The sequence below is a fragment of the Aquarana catesbeiana genome, linkage group LG03 (genome assembly GCF_042186555.1).
Source record: "Aquarana catesbeiana isolate 2022-GZ linkage group LG03, ASM4218655v1, whole genome shotgun sequence".
In the NCBI taxonomy this organism is placed as follows: domain Eukaryota; kingdom Metazoa; phylum Chordata; class Amphibia; order Anura; family Ranidae; genus Aquarana; species Aquarana catesbeiana.
The window spans coordinates 304,572,029-304,592,914 of record NC_133326.1 but is presented as its reverse complement, the minus strand read 5'-3'; the positions used below and the strand labels follow the sequence as shown (position 1 = coordinate 304,592,914).

At 40.5% G+C, this 20,886-nt stretch overlaps 1 protein-coding gene across 1 annotated transcript in view; it reads left to right on the top strand.

Moving 5' to 3' along the window:
• Positions 1-11,040, top strand: part of NUAK1 (NUAK family kinase 1) — a 163,553-nt gene extending 152,513 nt beyond the window's left edge. The window contains exons 6-7 of the mRNA XM_073620257.1: positions 2,083-2,215; positions 4,306-11,040. Of these exons, the coding sequence (XP_073476358.1) occupies positions 2,083-2,215; positions 4,306-5,441 (1,269 nt within the window). The 3' untranslated portion in view covers positions 5,442-11,040. The remainder of the gene's footprint in view (positions 1-2,082; positions 2,216-4,305) is intronic.
• Positions 11,041-20,886: the final 9,846 nt, after the last annotated feature.

The following is a 20,886-nucleotide window of genomic DNA, read 5'->3' as shown; positions in this document are numbered from 1 at the left end:
GTCTCCTAGACCGAAACTGCAGGTGCTTTTGAAATGTTAAACTTAATAGACTTGTTCCCTTTTCCAGGCTAGTTACTAAGTAACTATAAGCATAATGTGTTTAGCTTCAACGGCTCAAGGCTACATAAGTGTAAGCAAATGGCTATAAACAGCTGAAATGCATGTTTTGTGAATTGTCTTGCCTGCCAAAAAAATCTCAATTTTTATTAAGTCGGTTTTCTAATCCAGGCTCCTTTGCCAGATACTATACATGTGGGGTTGATTTACTAAAGGAGTACAGAGCAAGTTGACTTTGCAAAGGGAAATTTTACTTCGCTTAGTAAATTAGGTGAAACTTAGTGAAGTTTCAAATTCACTTTGTAAAGCATACACTATCATGTTCAAGGAAAATGGGGGAAAATAGATTTTTGCTTAACCTGATTGAACGATGGAAGTCAGCATAGCTTCAATTCATTTTCTCTGAGATAAGTGAATTTTTACTTTGCAAAGAGCATAACTGCAAGTGGACATGTTTAACTCCTTCAGTAAACCAGTCTTAACTGACCATGACCACTTATTTTTTTTCTATTGAAGTCAAATCGATAGCTTGCTCAAGACTGTGATTGGATAAGGAAGAAACAGTAGTTCACTGATGATGTGATCTCTGTGCTCTCTCCTCCATTTGACAAACTCCAGATGTTGGATCACAGCACTGTACAAAACTATAAAGTCTGATTGGCATACAGCAAAGTCCCTTCCTCTCCGAGTCTGAATGCTGATGTGCTGGGCAGTGCAGGAGTGTAGTTCAAAGACAGATTTAACTTTTTTAGAATGAATGCTAAAAAAAAATATAGGATTGAAGGGCACCCTTTTATATCTGTGTGAATTCCAGGCAGATTTAAATACACCACATAATGCAGTTATATAGCATTAAAAAAAAATAATACAATTTACTTTAAAATGAAATTGTGTAGGTACCTATATTTTTATTTCAGGCTCTTATTGTAATTCCTTGTACAGCAACACACAGAAGGAATGGCAGCACTCTTTCCAAGTCAGTCTGTTTTAGTGCACATGTGATTGACAGAAGTAAGGACAAAACAAGCAGGGGCAAGAGCTAATCATTGTGCTGTTACTCTTTAATTTGCCAGTCAGCAGGCTGGGCTGCATTTTGACCAGTGTTCTTGACGAAGCTGTGCTGCTGCAGTGGCTATAGAGAATCTGTCTGTTCTGCCTGGCTTGCTTGGTCACGAAACTAGGTATAGAAATAAAAGTCCTTTTGTCTTTTTGGCAGTATATATTTCCAGCTTGATTCTTATCTGAGGCTTTGCTTTAAAATATGCACCTCTTAGTTATAACGTTATGACAGCTGATAGGTTAAATGAATAAGATTGATAATCTCGTTACAATGGCACCTGAAAGTGGGTGGGCCAAGGAAGGAAAACCAGTGACTGGGTCATGGGCGGCCAATACTCATTTATGCACTTTGGGAACAAAGGCTGGCCTTTGTAGTTCGATCCAATAGAAGAGCTACTGTAGCTCAAATTGCTGAAAAAGTTAATGCTTGTTCCAATAGAAAGATATCAGAACACACAGTGCATCACAGTTTGTTGCGTACGGAACTGCATAGCTGCAAGACCAGACAGGTTCAGCCCATGCTGACCCATGTCCACAGCCACAAGTGCCTACAATGAGCAGGTGAGCATCCAAACTGGACCATGGAGCAATGGAAGAAGGTGGCCTGGTCTGATGAATCACATGGCCAGGTGAATTGCGTGTGTGTTGCTTACCTGGGGAAGAAATGGTACCAGGATGCCCTGTGGGTAAAAGACAAGCCATCGAAGGCTAGAAGATCTACTACTGACTGTTTGGTGCCAGATAACCACAGCATACCTTCAGAGGTTTTGTGGAGTCCATGCCTTAATGGGTCAGGGCTGTTTTGGCGGCAAAAGGGGGATCTACTCAATATAATATCATAATGTTATGGTGGATGGTCATAATGTTATGGTTGATTGGTATATGTTCTAAGCTAAAACACTTGTTTTATGCCAATGGCAATACATGGTTTTATATCCATTAAATGTGTTATTTTCTGTGTTACAGGTCGACAGCTGGGCACTTGGTGTACTTTTGTATACTCTGGTTTATGGAACAATGCCATTTGATGGGTTTGATCACAAAAATCTAATTAGGCAAATAAGCAGTGGAGAATACAAAGAACCAACACAACCATCAGGTAATAATAATGCAAGAACTATATACTTCCATACAAACAAATAGCCATCTTTCTTGCAGTGATTTTACTATTCCTTTAGTAGATATTTATTTTGAACACCTTGGAAAATGAGAAATGGCTGAGTTCAGGTATAGTGTGCATATTTTCAAGAGTGATTATAAAATAATATTCCAGTGTTAAGTGGTATCCTCATGTTAGGGCAAGTACCTAGAGATGCCTGCACATATCCTCTGGCTTCATTGTATCTATGATAAACATCAGTTGAAGTTGGCTGTACTGTATTCAGGAGAATGCATTGTTCATGCCCAGGTAACCGCATTTCCACAGGAAAGTAGGTGTTAGGTTACCTTTGGATTTTGTCAAACATATACATAGAGTAAGATATAAGATAATAGTCATATGTTCCATAGTAAATTAGAAAAATGATTACTAAATCATTATACCATTTACCTTCATTTCATGCCAATAACAGTATTATAGATTAAAGAACAAAAAAAAAAAAAACTCTTGATAGAACGCAGTCCAGAGCTTTGTAGTCAAATCTGACCTCCTGCTCAAGGACACATGAATCACAGTTAGATATTTCAGGGTGTGTGAGTGAGCTGGCCAAGCTGTGCCTGTCAATTGAACAATAAGTTTTACCACGTATTTGTCAATAATCCCTGAACATATATGACATGCATGTCCCTAACACTATTTTCTGTCAATACTACCTATACATATGCACCATGCACTGTTCAGTAGCAAATTGTCCCAATGACAATTCTCTATACATATGGTACATATGCTGAGCAGCACATTTTCCATTACGGCAGTCTGTCACAGCTTCTTTTCCATATCTACCAGCTGCTGTTCATTAGCGCAATATTCCTGTCACTGCTGCTAGCACATTTAATGTCCACTACTCAGGAGTGCATAGTCACTTTCACTGTTGTCTGTCACCACTGTTTATGAATATATACTATCCACTGCTAAGCAACACAATATTCCTATCCAAGTTGTCAGTGCTTCCTATACATATTTACATTGATTGTCCTGGTCCCTGCTGTCTGATACTGCAACTGACCGTATGTTCAATCTGCTGTTTAGCATATCAATGTCACTGCTACCACCACTGCCTATGCAAAATAATCTCTTGGGCATGCTCTAAAACAGTCATGTTACGTTTAAAAAATAAAAAAGATAAATTAGACACCTAAATAAATCTTGAAACATAAGTACTTTTATTCTTTTTGTGATACTCGCTTCAATAAAAATACCGGCTATCTCTGACCAGAAAATCTGATAAAAACATCTATTAATGGATTTCAAGCTACATTAACAAACATTGAATTGAATTGTAGTCCTCCCCAATTTACAACAATGCACCTGATGGAAATCCCCCCTTCCTATCCCCACCCTTTTTCCCCTAAAGTGACAGCCCCACCCCACCCCCTCCTATGTAATCCATCTGCACTTTGATTCCTTCACTTGGTCTAAAAATTGTGGCTGCCAGTAAACTACTTGTCCTAGGATGACCTGTATGCACTTCTTGTTATACATTCTCTCTCTAAATTTAGCCCCTAATCTATATTGATTATCTATTAGTTCCTGTCCATTGTATCACCACACATCAGATTTTATTAAGATTTCCAATCCCTCCTGTGTCTGGAGAGGCCTAAAGTTGCCCATAGGTTAATTGAAGTTCGACCGGTTCAGCTGAAACCAGCCACATTTTGATCCATTTACGGGCAGGCTAGTTGTGCTGAAGTTGATCTATCGATCAACTTCAGTACTACCAGTGTGTTGTTTTTTTCACTGTCAGCGGCTATATGTGCCAGCAGTGATGATTGTATTCTGACAATGGGAAAACCTCCCACTGTTGGAATATGAGCACTCTGCGGGAGGGATTCTCCCATCAATACTGACTATGTTGATGGGGTAATTGAGCAATTTTTTCTTCTTCAACCCGTAATTGAAGGAAAGAAAATTGCATAATCTATAGCCAACCTTACTTTTGCTTTTAGGTCAATAAAACAAAAAGCCTTCAACAGACAGTGTTTGCGTATTTGAAATTCTATTATTCATATGTTCCTAAAATGTGTTTTCAGATGCTCGAGGACTAATCCGTTGGATGTTGATGGTTAATCCTGAGCGTCGAGCAAACATTGAAGATATTGCAAACCACTGGTGGGTTAACTGGAGCTACAAGAGTAGTGTATGTGACTGTGATGTATTAAAGGACTCAGAATCTCCATTGCTGGCAAGATTCATCAACTGGCATCACCGTTCAACCAGTCGGCAGCTTGAGGCTGAAAACAAAAGCAAGTGCCTTTCAAAGCCATCTGAAGTATCACTTGAGCGGCAGAGATCTCTGAAGAAATCCAAGAAGGGAAATTACATTACACAGTCTTTGCAGGATGGCACTGAAGAGACCACCATATCAAAGCGACCTAAAAGCATCCTGAAGAAAAGAAGCAATAGTGAGCATCGGTGCCACAGTGCCGGTTTTATTGAGGGAGTTATTAGTCCTGTATTGTCGCCTACCTACAAAACTGAAAGTGATAAAGGGATCATTGATGCCTGTTCTAAGAATGCCAAGGAAGTAGGAAAACCACTTATATGTGGTTCAAAGCAATCTACAGCTATGCCAAAGAAAGGCATTTTAAAAAAGACTCCACAAAGGGAGTCTGGCTACTATTCTTCACCAGAGAGGAGTGAATCTTCTGAACTTTTGGATAATGATGGAACAGAAAGTGGGGCAACATCTCAAGTCATCAGTGAGACTAAACGAACTGTCTCTCACAGCCTTTCCTGTAGACGGAAAGGCATTTTAAAGCACAACAGTAAATATTCAAATAGCAGTACAGATTCACCAATGGCTAGTATCACCACCGAATCACTGGAATCAATGGAACAAGAACTTCTGCCTGGGGAAGGATTGTCTCGAAGCTACAGTCGTCCATCCAGTGTTATTAGTGATGATAGCATCCTCTCAAATGACTCATTTGATTTGCTTGAATTGACAGGTGGCAGGCCAAATCGACAGAGAATACGTAGTTGTGCATCAGCTGAAAATGTCCTTTTTGTTAAGGATTTTGAGAGGCCTCATAAAAGTTCTCGTCCACAGAACCTGAAACGTTTTCGTAATCGTTTTGCTGACAGCAGTTTTTCTTTGTTAACAGATATGGATGACGTTACTCAGGTTTACAAAAAAGCTTTGGAGATCTGCAACAAGCTTAATTAGAAAAGCAAAGTTCTTTAGGCCATTACTTTGCTGACAGTGTAAAGTCTAGAAAAAAAAATGCACCACGGTTAAAACATGGCAACTGCACTTCTCTTTTTTCTTTACAATCAAACTACTTGGAAAACTGAATTTTGAATGCCTTTTATAAAAGTAATTTTATACTGTGGGAGCATAAAATCTTTTGTGCTAGAAAAAAATAAACCCAAATATAATTATTATTTTTTATTTTAATAGGTACATTTTATTAGGGTGGAATTTATAAAATTAAGGGTCATTTTTTTCAGCATTTTACTTGAAATATAATTTTTTAGCTTTTAAACCTTTTTTTTACGTATTTTATTTGTTTATTCTATCTCTGGTAGAAATTTTGGTAACTGGATAGAGTTTATCAGGTAGAAAAGTACTTGCACATATTTTATTAATGAACTAATTTAAAAGTATAATAATTAATATCTTTGTTTTCCTATGAGAACAAACTGCCATAAATGGTAGGCCTTTTATATATTTATTAAGATATCCATATTTTGTTGCCATGATCCCTATTTACTTAACGTAAGTCTAGCCAAACCTTTTTTTTTTTTGGACATAATGAAATGAAGAAGGGCTAAAACTCTCCTTTTGGAAGATTTGCTTACTTCCTGTTCTGCTAATGGGAAATGACAAAGAACATAGATGAAAAAAAACAACCTTTTTAGTGGAGAAGGAAAGGTCTGGAGTCCCTTGTCCTGGGACAGGAAGTAAGGCAAATTCTCCCCACTCTTCCCAAAACGTAAAAAAACCTTTTGGCTAGACTTCTATTTTAATCTATTTTCATGTTTAACGGTAAACCTTCAGTATATTCTTTTGAAGCTGCCCATGTGTTGGAGAAATAAACCTTTTGCACAGGTTCATAAATCTGTCAATGACAGAATGCTGTTTTTTCCAGCAGGGATGTGATTCAAGAGAAACAATTCCTTTGCCAGAAAGATTTTCATAAGTGTTAATCTGATGCTGGTGCTGTGAAAAGCTGCACCAAAAGGCTGTGTAGTTTACTGATACAATGCAAATGTATTATTTTGGACTATGTAGTTATTGGTTTTCTAGTGAAGTACAACAAATTGCTGAATTTAATGAAAATTTTTCCTAGACCTTCTTTGTTTTGCTTAATATTTTAGGAAACATTCATAGAGATATGCCAAATACAATTTTAAAAGTTAGTGTTATCTGAAAGAGGCAATGGGGTTGATTTACTAAAAGCAAATGGGCTGTTTGCAAGGAAATGGTCTTAGTGAATAAGGTGAAGTTCTACTGACTTCCATCATTCAATTACATGCAAGCAGAAAAACAGTATTTTTATTTACTTTGCACGTGATTGGGTATTTTATTCAAAATCTATTGTGGACTGTAGTTTAAGAGACCTGTCCAAATATATTTGTCATAAATAATTTCATGCAATGATTTTTGTTGGTGAATAATCAGCAGAGCATATTGTTCAATTTTTTTTTACTTTCACTGTCAGCAAATTAGATTAAGTGACATATTTCAGAGTATAGCATAGGAAATGTGATATTGGATTTTATTTGTACAGTGTTGATAGACGTGGCTCACAGAAAGTGGAAAATTCACAGGTGGGGAATGTTGTAACGTGTCTTCAAGTAATGGCAAGTAGAAAGTGTATGAATGTAGTAGAAGAACTGTAAAGGTTCAGGATGTGCCATCTTCCCAGATGCTGTGGCTGGATGGTTACAGATTGCAAGGCCAGTTGTCCCGGCTGGGGGAGAGCTTTAAAGTGGTTGTAAACCTCAGACATGAAATTTGAACAAATCATATTCCTCTATAGTGTATATTTGTCTCAATAAACAGCATTAGGGGCTATTTCTGTCTGCTACTTAGTTCTTCTGCTATCAGAATGAATCACTTCTGACAAGTTTTCCTGACACCAAGTGAAAAATGGTGACAGGGAAGAGACTTCCAGCAGATTAACAACCTCAGCTCTGTTCCTGTGTGCTGTGTGAAGCGGAGGTAGCTTTTCCCTCCAATCAGCTCGCAGAACTCTCCTCACTGAGCTCTGCAGAGTGTAACTTCAGCTCTTCACCCCCTTTTTCTGAACTTTCAGACAAGCTTTAAAAATTCAGCACTTTCAACAGATGTAGTCACATCACTGGGTATTTGTAATGCCGCCAATACACGGTTGGATATTCCAATGGGAAATGTTCGATGAGAGCTTGTTGTCGAAAATTCCGACATTTCATGTGTAGGCTCCATCGGACATTTTCCGTCGGAAGTTCCGACAACCAAAATTTTAGATGTGGATCTCAAATTTTCCGACAACAAAATCCGTTGTCGTAAATTCCAATTGTGTGTACACAATTCCGACGCACAAAGTTCCATGCATTTTTGGAATCAAGCAGAAGAGCCGCACTGGCTATTGAACTTCATTTTTCTCAGCTCATCGTACGTGTTGTATGTCACCGCGTTCTTGGCGATCGGAATTTCTGACAAGATTTGTGTGACCGTGTGTATGCAAGACAAGTTTAAGCCAACATCAGTCGGAAAAAAAACATGGATTTTGTTGTCGCAATGTGCGTTCGTGTGTAAGCGGCATTAGGGTTTACAACCACTTTAAGCCTTTCAGAAAATGGTAATCACAGGCACTGGGATGTCGATAGATGGTGCCCATGATAAGTTCTTTGGAGCAACTAGGCTCTGAACAGTGAAGGTACTGTGTAGTAATATTGAAAAGAATTTGTGTACATTTTTAATGGAATCCTGCAAGATAAGGGAAAGTTGAAGCTGGTTAATTATGAATGTTACATAGAATGTTAACTTCCACAGCAAAAGAGTGTCTAGATTTCCTACATATTTTGGATACTAGACAGGCCTGGGCAAACAAAATATTGTAACGCTAGATTGCCCAAGCCAGCGAAAATGGTGATGTGAACAGAGAGTATTAAGGATAGTGTTAGATGGGTTTGATGTACTACCTAAATGAATCTGCATCTGCTGCGCTAAATTAGTTGTACATTTTCTGTATCTTTTTTTTTTTTTCTCACTTTAAGGACAATCAGAATATCTCATGTGAAAGGAAGATGACCACAAATGTTCATTTTTCCTGGTAAACTGAAAAAGCAATATTTTATTGACCTTTTCCAGTCTATTGCTATACTAACTATATTAAATCACAAACACAAAGTATGTGTTTTGATTGCAATTTTAGTATCTGAAAGTGGAAATAACTATAATAATACCATTATTACACAAAGTAGCTTCTTTCTTAAGTACACCTACCATTCCTTATAAGGTTTTGGCAATGCTGGCCTAGCAACAGAAATGAAGATTCAGCAGACAGGCATGATTTCCAGTCTTAATTAATTTTTGGTATTCCAGCACACATTGTACCATTATTTTCAGAGATGCCCTTCTACATGCCACCAATATAAAAATAGAATTGAGCAGTTGTTGTCTGCTCAAACAAGTCTGGGCATTCTCTTCTGATCTTTACTTAACACGGTGCTTTAACTAACAGAACTGCTGCCCACTGCATATTTTTATGCATCATACTTTGTAAACACACAAGACTATAGTGTGTGCAATCACGGGGTCAATAATGTCTGATACTGCAATTGCTACACCAAGCCCCAACAATTCAGTCGCCTAATGCATCATATATCTTCTCCATTCTAATGTTAGTTCACACAACAACGAATCTCTTGACCATGCCCGAATGCTTTCTCTAGTGATCTACACGAATTGCTGTCTTATTTTCATTAACAAGCAGGTGTACTAAATGAAATGACTACTGAGTGTATAATTGTGGTGTCTATCGTATATATGCCATGACCCCAAGATGCATGAACCTTTTACAATAAATTCTGTGATTACGTCACCTTCCCTAATTGGTGGCGACACCATTTGTTATTGAGAAGTAGGATTGAAGAAGCCAGGAGGGGTAATACTAGGTACACTAAATGGTGCCAGCAATTGGCAGTCATCGTATCACAGAGATCCTCAGATGACATTTCACTACTTTAGTAATGCTTAGAAAAGAGTTATATGGTGCATTTAAAAACATTTTTCTTAGGGATTACTGTTAGATGATAGATGTTCTAAAACTTTCACCTAACTCACACAAAGGAAAATGCCCTTGATTAACTCCAGAGTACCTACTCCCCCTCTTTAACAGTGCTGTGGGCACTATTATGTGTCCATTCATAGGTTGGATTGGATGGACCTTGGTTATTTTTTCAACCTTATAAACTATGCAACTATGTATACTGTACAGGTCTCTTAGGCTTCTATTGTTGAAACTCCTGGAGACAGGTAGTTGTACAGATTAGTTGATAAAGTATGCGTCTGCTGGTGCTGCATGATGTTGGGTAAAATGCATAGTAGAAGGCTGTACATTAAAAATGAAGGTCAGAAGTCCAAGGGGGTTGGCATTTATATAAAGACACATACTGCTCAAAGGCAAACTTAGCATAAATGTCCAGGCTAACACAGTGCAGCTAGAAAACTTGCAATGGTTCAAATATACACCAAGCAAAACCTTTCTGCTGCATTAGCAGATCTATTTTAAATTATATTGCATACAGGCTACTATTTAATGACTGGCATTGGTGGACAGTGACACATATGTAAAATTATGTAAATAAAAAAATCCAGCAAGAAATCCAGTGGCTCGCTGTAATCTAATTGTTTTTTTCAGTATTTGCTTAAAAATATTCTTTGAAGATGGATGGTTCAGTGTATTGTATTGCTGTAAAAGCATTTGCACATCTTTTTTTACATTTGCTGTTTGTGTTTTATCAAGGTAAAACATGTTTTTTTATACTTGGTTTTTGTGCCCTTATTCTCAGATGCCCTTATTCTCAGATTTATCTGAATGTTCTTTGTACATGTATGGCTTGTGTAGCAATCTAGTTCATTTGGTTCTTGAGAATCAACAACTAAATGATCTGTAGCTTTTTTCTTCACATATAAATGAATGTGTAACATTTATTATGTACTCTTTTCTCATTCTATATGCTATCTCTATCTCTAAGGTCTTACATGTATAGTACATGCCTATAAAATATAGATTTAACAGGAAGTACGGTATATATATTTTGTGTGCGTGTGCAGCTAAAGGGGGCATTTACTAAAGGCCAAGTTGCATGCTACCAAAGAACTGGTATGCTATTTAAAATGTGCTTGCCCAGGCCTTATGTTATAAATAAATGTTAGATTAAGAATTATGTGAATGATCAACAGGATGCTTATTGCCAAACTGGAAATTTTATTTAGGGACTTACTGGCATGTTTTCATTCCTAGAGGAGAACAAAAAAAACTTGACTGCACATTATTAGTATAGTGAGTTTATTTAATATGTTTTGTATTGCAAATGTGATTTTTTTTTTATTTGACATCGCTTTTTATTTATTGCTCTTAAATCATTTTCAAAAGTATAATATATTTGTTGTAATTTAATTGGTTTCTGCCAATGTTTAGTTATTGATGATCATAGGTGAGTTTGGAAACCAGCATATTATCTGGGAAGTGCAAACCACCTAAATGATGGTATTTTTAATCTCATGTTTTTTTTTTTACTGAATAAAATTATGTGATTAGTATACCAAGAAATGGTCTGCATATTTATTAAACTGTGAAATTAACATTTTGATATTTTAATACCAGCTCATATGGAAAAAATAATCATTGCTTTCCAAGCCCTAGAAACTGAATGGTTGGTGAAGCAAGAAGTCAGCCAAAGTTCTAATGTGTCAAAATGATACTGTACAAACTAGCATAGGTCAACAACAATAACCGTTTACATTCCATCATCTTAATCAAGCTGAACAATAGCTACTAGGAAAATTTATATCCAAAGATGGGTACAAATGAGACTATAGTCCTCACTCTTAACCTCCCTGGCGGTTTTCCCGAGTGTGACTCGGGGTTAAATTTCAGCACCATTAGCGGTAACCTGAGCCACACTCAGGATTACATCTCAGGATCCTGGTGCAGTGTTACTTACCTTGTCCCCAGGATCCTGCGATGTTCCCCAGCGGTGTCTGCGGGCTCTGTCCTCCGCCCGAAGCCTCTGTGTGCCGTGCTCCATTCCCTGCGAGCGTCGCGTCGCACGGAGGCAAAGCCTGGCGGTAAATTCAAAAAAGTGAAAATTCATAACACATACAGTACACTGTAATCTTACAGATTACATTAATGTATGAAATCATTTCACATCCCTTTTGTTCCCAGTGCTTTGTCCAATGACCTGCATGCAGTTTTATATGATATATACTGTTCTTTCTGCCTGGAAACTGGAGATTGTCCATAACAACCAAAAAGTGTCCCTTTACGTCAAAAGTGGTTTTAGGCCAGCTAGAAAACAGCGATAGTAAATTAGAACACTTGCAGAATTGAGCGATAGTGAATCGTGGGGAAATTTATTTTATTATTATTATATTATTATTTTTTATAATTATTTATTTATTATATTATAATTTACGATTTTGTTTCAAACTTCATCATACCCGGGATATCTGCTAGACTCTTGGACAGATTTAAGTGAGTTATTGCTAAGAATTACAGGCCTACAATATAAAACGCCAAATTTCTATGCAAAATAATTGTACCGCTTTGAGACGCAAAAATCTAAAATAATCATACCGCCAGGGAGGTTCAATAATTAGAAACCTCCACATTACAGACAGATCTATTTACCTATTGCAGACTTTTAGTCAATTGCAGGTTATACCATGTGGTTTATAGTCTCTATAATACCACCGTTGTATAATGTTTATATTGTTATTAAATTGTCAGGAGAAATTAGTGCAATTACACACCAGGAATCTGTTATATTTGCAGTCTGTATCCAGCTACCTCTGTCCTACAGCCTATTTCTAAACAAAAAAAAACAAAAAAACTTCTGGATCTTAATTACTAATTTATTAGGTGTGAATGATAATCTGATTATTGAGGTGTGTCTGAAAGTGATGGTAAAAAGTTAAATTCTGCAAGAAATGTATTCTGTTCATAGACAGATTGAAATTTGACAGGTTCAGCCGAAATCGATCTCTGGGTAGGCTAATTGTACTGAAGTCAATGTATCAGTTGACTATGGTACAATCAGATTGTCAGTTTTTTTTTTTTGTTCAATCACTACCAATAGCCATAGCCGTCAGCAGTGATCATTGTATTCTGCTGGTGGGAAAGGCTCCCTGCCAGCAGAACACAGTAGCACAGTGGGACACTGACAATGTTGATGGGGGAATCAAGCAATTTTCTTTCCTTCAACTTATGACTGAAGGAAAAAAAATGAATAATGTATGGCCATCCTAAAGCTGCCCACAGACGGATCGAAACTCAGCAGGAACCTGCCAAATATTGATCCATTTATGGGCAGGCTGGTTGTACTGAACTTGATCCATCGATCAACTTCAGGTACAACCAGCTTGTTGGGGTTTTTCATTTGATTACTACTGGCAGCTGTAGTCCCCAACAGTGATCATTGTATTCTGCCAGTGGGCAAGGCTCCCTGCCAGCAGAACACAGTAACAATGCAGGAGGGATTCCCCCATCAACACTGACTGTTGATGGGATAATCAAGCAATTTTCTTTCCTTCAACCATGAGCCAGCTGTGTGAAGGGCTGTATTAGGTGTTACGTGCCAACAGTCCTATTCATGTCAATTGGGATGTAGCGGCTGCATAAACACCCTGCATCCCATGTGGGAAAACGTCCCACGGGTGTATGCTTTAGTAAACCCATGTGAACAAAGTCTTAAAGGGTAATTTCATGCAAGTGAAAACAATTAGTGAGCTGCTAATCAACTCCAGCACTTTGCAGTTGTGCTAATGTCCAAAGGTCCATTCAGCATAGTTCTTTGTGCTCCCCTGCACCCACAGCATATACAGATCACCTCACAGGGTCAGTAGGAGTGTATTTCCTGAGGTATGTGCTCTTTAACTTCCCTCTCCCCCTGTGCTTTTTGCATAAATATTCATGTTCAGATTTCCAAGATCAGTTTGAATCTAAAGTTTGGCTGTGAATATTCTTGATAAAGATATTTCTTTGGAAGTATATACTAAGTGCGCTTACAATCCAGTGACTAATATATGTAAGTGAGTTATATTTGGATAGATGGTTAGATCAATCAAGGTAAGTACGTTGAATACCAATAATGTTATCGGATACAAAAAAGAGCATTAGTGAATAAATAGTAGAAACACATAGGTAAATAGTGAAAAAACACAAATGAATATAAATTCAGTGATCTTGCTCCAAAAAGATCCAATACATCATAACTCAAAAAATAATTCAAAAAATAATTATTTCCATAAATAGCTAGTAAAATAAATATAGTGAGAGTGAATTGTGTCCATTCATAAAAAGTTCAGTGAAGATACTCCAATCGCATGAAGAGGGATCACATATCCACAGTTCGTTTAGCACAGGCCCATATAGATGAGAAGGGAGAGAACCTCCTGACGGGGTATGTTTTGGACAGGGGTCTGCAACCTTGGCACTCCAGTTGTGGTAAAACTACAAATCCCATCATACCTCTCCCTCTAGGAGTCATGCCTGTGATTGTCAGGGTCTTGCAATGTCTCATGGGATTTGTAGTTTCAAAACAGCTTGAGGGCCAAGGTTGCCTACCCCTGGTTTAAGAGATTAACCTCCGGAGCCATGAGGTGGCTATACCGGGGCTCAGAACGTTCGATCACCGCCATGCAGGTCAGCGGGACTGGGGGGGGGGGTGGGTTGGGGGTCCTGTGTAAGTTCACCTTTTTCTGTAAAGGAGAACTTACCCTTTAACTGTGTGAGGAAAACATGAGATTGTGGGTAAATCCTATACCCATAAACCCATGTTTTTTCCTTGTAGTAAAAAGAGGGCTGGGCTGTAAGGGAGCATTTGTCTTTTAGACACATGTACCCTTCTATGACACTGCAGTGAGAGGCGTGCCTCTACTGCAGCACTTTTATTAGACAGCAGGGTACTTTACCATTGGTCCAAGGCTCCAAGCTGTCCATTGAGCTCAGTGTTTCTGACAAGAAGTGAGGAGAGGCACTGTAACCTGCAATGAATGCACTAATGCCATGCTTTGTAAATGGAAAATGTAGTGTATTCTCCGTAATTACACATTTTGAGTTGTTATTGTCACATTAACCTGTAGACTACCTGAACAGTCAGTCTCATTTCTGTTCTCAATTATGTTTTTCAGTGGAAACATGGTCTCAGTCTGCTGCAAACAGCATGTGCCAGTTTCTATTTAAACTGGCCGCTCTGTATGTAGCTTCTGACAGGCTGTGCAAGGAGCCCTGTATCTACGGAACCATAGGTCGTAGGAGCCCCAAATTTTTACCAGTGGTGGGGTAGGACTTAGGCTACTTGCCTCCCCTGACTGCATGTCCCTGATCTCAAGGCCTAAAATTTGATTTGTACTGGAGTTCCCTTTTGAGAGGTTTTGGTGCATATTTGATAAACCTTCAGCTAAAGTAAAAGTCTCTTTATAGCAAATGGTCATCCAATATGAAAACTTTTAGGGTGGATTCGATATGCTCAAGTAGTAAAAGCAAATCTGGTCTACTTAATATTCTGGATAAATTTTAACTAATTATGCTAGAATCTTTTGTTGCCATCTCCTTTTCTATACCAGAAAGATATGCAGTCTTTGGTATCACGAGGGTTGATCAGTTGCAGACAAGTATACGAATACTATACGGGAAATGCTGCAATTGTGCTAAAGTCATAAAGACCATTCAACTTGCCTTAATATGATTTGTTATGTAGATGTATTGTGTAGAATATGCACCTCCTATGAATAAATTGCCATCAACATCATTGTTTAAATACAGTGGGGATGGAAAGTATTCAGACCCCCTTAAATTTTTCACTCTTTGCTATATTGCAGTCATTTGCTAAAATCATTTAAGTTCATTTTTTTTTCCTCATTAATGTACACACAGCACCCCATATTGACAGAAAAACACAGAATTGTTGACATTTTTGCAGATTTATTAAAAAAGAAAAACTGAAATATCACATGGTCCTAAGTATTCAGACCCTTTGCTCAGTATTTAGTAGAAGCACCCTTTTGATCTAATACAGCCATGAGTCTTTTTGGGAAAGATGCAACAAGTTTTTCACACCTGGATTTGGGGATCCTCTGCCATTCCTCATTGCAGATCCTCTCCATTTCTGTCAGGTTGGATGGTAAATGTTGGTGGACAGCCACTTTTAGGTCTCTCCAGAGATGCTCAATTGGGTTTAAGTCAGGGCTCTGGCTGGGCCATTCAAGAACAGTCACGGAGTTGTTGTGAAGCCACTCTTTCGTTATTTTAGCTGTGTGCTTAGGGTCATTGTCTTGTTGGAAGGTAAACCTTCGGCCCAGTCTGAGGTCTGAGCACTCTGGAGAAGGTTTTCGTCCATGATATCCCTGTACTTGACCGCATTCATTTTTCCCTCAATTGCAACCAGTTGTCCTGTCCCTGCAGCTGAAAAACACCCCCACAGCATGATGCTGCCACCACCATGCTTCACTGTTGGGACTGTATTGGACAGGTGATGAGCAGTGTCTGGTTTTCTCCACACATACCGCTTAGAATTAAGGCCAAAAAGTTCTATCTTGGTCTCATCAGACCCTTTGCTGTGACACTCATATATTTAACTCAGGTGCTGTCCATTTCTTCTGATCATCCTTGAGATGGTTCTACACCAGGGGTCTCAAACTCAAATTGCCTGAGGGCCACATGACAAGTTTTCATATCCCATGGGGGCCGCATGCAAACTTTCAAAACTTTAAAAACAATAAACTATACCAGCAATAATATACTATACTATACCAAGCACTGGTGTCAGCAAATGCATTATTAACCCCCAGCACTGGTGTCAGCAAATGCATTATTAACCCAGCACTGGTGTCAGCAAACGCATTATTAACCCAGCACTGGTGTCAGCAAACGCATTATTAACCCCCAGCACTGGTGTAAGCAAACGCATTATTAACCCCCAGCACTGGTGTCAGCAAATGCATTATTAACCCCCAGCACTGGTGTCAGCAAATGCATTATTAACCCGCAACACTGGTGTCAGTAAACGCATTATTAACCCAGCATTGGTGTCAGCAAAAGCATTATTACCCCCCCAGCATTATCCCCCACACTGCACAAATACCCCCCACACTCCATAATTACCCCCCACACTGCACAAATAGCCCCACACTGCACAAATAGCCCCACACTGCACAAATTGACCCATACTGCACAAATAGCCCCACACTGCACAAATAGCCCACACTCCATAAAATACCCCCCATACTCCATAATTACCCCCACACTACACAATTACCCCCCACACTACACAATCACCCTCCACACTGCATAAAATACCCCCCACACTGCTCAAATTTCTATCCCGGTCACCCCCACTAAGGACTTTGCCTCAGTGTGGTGGCTCACTCACCTCTCCTGGCAGTCAGGATCCTCGTGGCTTCCACACAGGCCTAGTGACAGAGACCCAGAGAATACAATCTCCCGCCCTGAGGTGGCAGCAGGACCCTGGATCGGGGCTCTGGTCGATCGTCAATGCCTAGGTGGGCGGATCGATGATCCTTCCTCTGCTCTGCCCTCCCTCTGGGCTGCAGCAGCATGCAGCGGAGAGGACAGAGGAGATGGAGAGGTAAAGCTCTTTGGCGCCTCCCCCTCTACGGTGCCTGGGTGCAGTTCAAAAAGACATTCTGGATAGAGGTCGACCGATATGGGTTTTTCTTTGGCCGATGCCGATATTTAGAAATCGGGGCGACCGATGGCCGATATATGATGCCGATTTTTGTGGCCGATATTTTAGGCCGATTTAAAAAAAAAAAAAACCTCACCCACTCCTCCCTGCTTGCTCCTGTCACTCTACCACATACTTGATGTCCTCAGTACAGATGGCACTGGTTGGCTCTGGCAAGTGGCACGTGGCACTGATTGGCAGGTGGCACTGATTGGCACTGACAGATGGCACTGGCAGGTGGCACTGATTGGCAGTGGCACTGGTTAGCACTGGAAGGTGGCACTGGCAAGTGGCACTGGTTTGGTACTGGCAGGTGGCACTGGTTTGGAACTGGCAGGTGGCACTATTGGCACTGGCAGGTGGCACTGATTGGTGTGGCACTGGCAGGTGGCACTGATTGGTGTGGCACTGGCAGGTGGCACTGATTGGCGTTGCGCTGGTTGGAGGTGGAAGGTGGCACTGGCAGGCACTGGTTAGCACTGGCAGGTGGTACTGATTGACAGTGGCACTGGTTGGCGGTGGCACTGGTTGGCAATGGCAGGTAGCACTGATTGGCGGTGGCACTGGTTGGTGGGGGCATTGGCAGGCACTGGTTGGCGGCACTGGCAGGTGGCACTGATTGGCGGGGGCACTGGTTGGCGGTGGCAGGTAGCACTGGCAGGTTGCACTGGTTGGAGGTGGCACTGGCAGACTGGTTGGCACTGGCAGGTGGCACTGACAGATGGCACTGATTGGCACTGGCAGGTGGCACTGGCAGGTTTCACACTGAGCGGAGTGTAACTGTGTGTGAAACTGACAAGTAACAGAGAGGAGCTGTCCACACTCAGCGCTTGATGCTTGTGTGAAACTGACACGTAACACAGAGGAGAGAGACAGAGGGATCTGTCAGAATTGAGGTTGATGCGGGGGTGGGTGGGACCCGGCCGGGGTGGGCGGGACCCAGCAGCTATCAAACACCAGCCAGTGATTGGGTTGTTTAAGAAAAGGGGCGGGCCACATACACGTAGCGGCCCGCCCAGATCCCATTGGCTGGTGTTTGATATTGGCCGGGTCCCGCCCACCCTCGACATCAACCTCAATTCTGACAGATCCCTCTGTCTCTCTCCTCTGTGTTACATGTCAGTTTCACACAAGCATCAAGCGCTGAGTGTGGAGAAGGGAGGAGGAACGGCGGCCAGTGTTATATATTGGCCTAATGGCCAAATATCGGTCGACCTCTAGTCCTGGATCGAGACCCCTGTTCTACACCTTCATTTGAGTCCAGCTGTGTTTGATTATACTGATTGGACTTGATTAGGAAGGCCACACACCTGTTTATATAAGACCTTACAGCTCACAGTGCATATCAGAGCAAATGAGAATCATGAGGTCAAAGGAACTGCCTGAAGGGCTCAGAGACAGAATTGTGGCAAGGCACAGATCTGGCCAAGGTTACGAAACAATTTCTGCTGCACTTAAGTTTGCTAAGGGCACAGTGGCCTCCACAATCCTTAAATGGAAGAGGTTTGGGACAACCAGAACCCTTCCTAGAGCTGGCCGTTGGGCCAAACTGAGCTATCAGGGGAGAAGAGCCTTGGTGAGAGAGGTAAAGAAGAACCCAAAGATCACTGTGGCTGAGCTCCAGAGATGCAGTGGGGAGATGGGAGAAAGTTGTAGAAAGTCAACCATCACTGCAGCCCTCCACCAGTAGAGGCTTTATGGCAGAGTGGCCCGACGGAAGCCTCTCCTCAGTGCAAGACACATGAAAGCCTGCATGGAGTTTGCCAAAAAACACCTGAAAGACTCCAAGATGGTGAGAAGCAAGATTCTCTGGTCTGATGAGACCAAGATAGAACTTTTTGGCCTTAATTCTAAGCGGTATGTGTGGAGAAAACCAGGCACTGCTCATCACCTGTCCAATACAGTCCCAACAGTGAAGCATGGTGGTGGCAGCATCATGCTGTGGGGGTGTTTTTCAGCTGCAGGGACAGGACGACTGGTTGCAATTGAGGGAAAAATGAATGCGGTCAAGTACAGGGATATCATGGACGAAAACCTTCTCCAGAGTGCTCAGACCTCAGACTGGGCCGAAGGTTTACCTTCCAACAAGACAATGACCCTAAGCACACAGCTAAAATAACGAAAGAGTGGCTTCACAACAACTCTGTGACTGTTCTTGAATGGCCCAGCCAGAGCCCTGACTTAAACCCAATTGAGCATCTCTGGAGAGACCTAAAAGTGGCTGTCCACCAATATTTACCATCCAACCTGACAGAAATGGAGAGGATCTGCAAGGAGGAATGGCAGAGGATCCCCAAATCCAGGTGTGAAAAACTTGTTGCATCTTTCCCAAAAAGACTCATGGCTGTATTAGATCAAAAGGGTGCTTCTACTAAATACTGAACAAAGGGTCTGAATACTTAGGACCATGTGATATTTCAGTTTTTCTTTTTAAATAAATCTGCAAAAATGTCAATAATTCTGTGTTTTTCTGTCAATATGGGGTGCTGTGTGTACATTAATGAGGAAAAAAAAATGAACTTAAATGATTTTAGTAAATGACTGCAATATAGCAAAGAGTGAAAAATTTAAGGGGGTCTGAATACTTTCCGTCCCCACTGTATAAACACTCTTTGGATGTGCTTGTAATGTTCATTACCAAACCTGAATTGGTTTGAGGCTCATTCCTAAGGCATTAGATTTACTTCTTTTACATTTTTTTTTAAACAGGTATGACAAAAGTAATTTATGTAGATAACAGGATATGTTAACATTTAAATAGTGAGGGGTCAAGGATACAAGAGATGTCTAAGCTAAGGAAAAGGAGCCTTTTGAAGTCACATGTTCTTTACTTCTTTCTATGACTTACAATATCTCACAAAAGTGAGTACACCCCTCACATTTTTTAAAATATTTTATTATATCTTTTCATGTGCCAACACTGAAGAAATTATACTTTGCTACAATGTAAAGTAGTGAGTGTACAGCTTGTATAACAGTTTAAATTTGCTGCCCCCTCAAAATAACTCAACACTCAGCCATTAATGCCTAAACCGCTGGCAACAAAAGTGTGTACACTCCTAAGTGAAAACGCCCAAATTGGGCCCAATTAGCCATTCCCTCCCCGGTTGCATGTTATTCAGTGTTACAGGGTCTCAAGTGTGAATGGGGAACAGGTGTGTTAAATTTGGTGTTATCGCTATCACTCTCTCATACTGGTCACTGGAAGTTCAACATGGCACCTCATGGCGAAGAACTCTCTGACGATCTGAAAAAAAGAATTGTTGCTCTACATAAATATGGCCTAGGCTATAAGAAGATTGGCAAGACCCTGAAACTGAGCTGCTGCACAGTGGCCAAGACCATACAGTGGTTTAACATTACAGGTTCCACTCAGAACAGGCCTCGCCATGGTCGACCAAAGAGTGCATGTGCTCAGCATCATATCCAGAGGTTGTCTTTGGAAAATAGACGTATGAGTGCTGCCAGCATTGCTGCAGAGCTTGAAGGGGTGGGGGGTCAGCCTGTCAGTCCTCAGACCATACGCTGCATGCTGCATCAAATTGGTCTCCATGACTGTGTTCCCAGAAGGAAGCCTCTTCTAAAGTTGATGCACAAGAAAGCCCGCAAACAGTTTGCTGAAGACAAGCAGACTTAGGACATGGATTACTGGAACCATGTCCTGTGGTCTGATGAAACCAAGATAAACTTATTTGGTTTAGATGGTG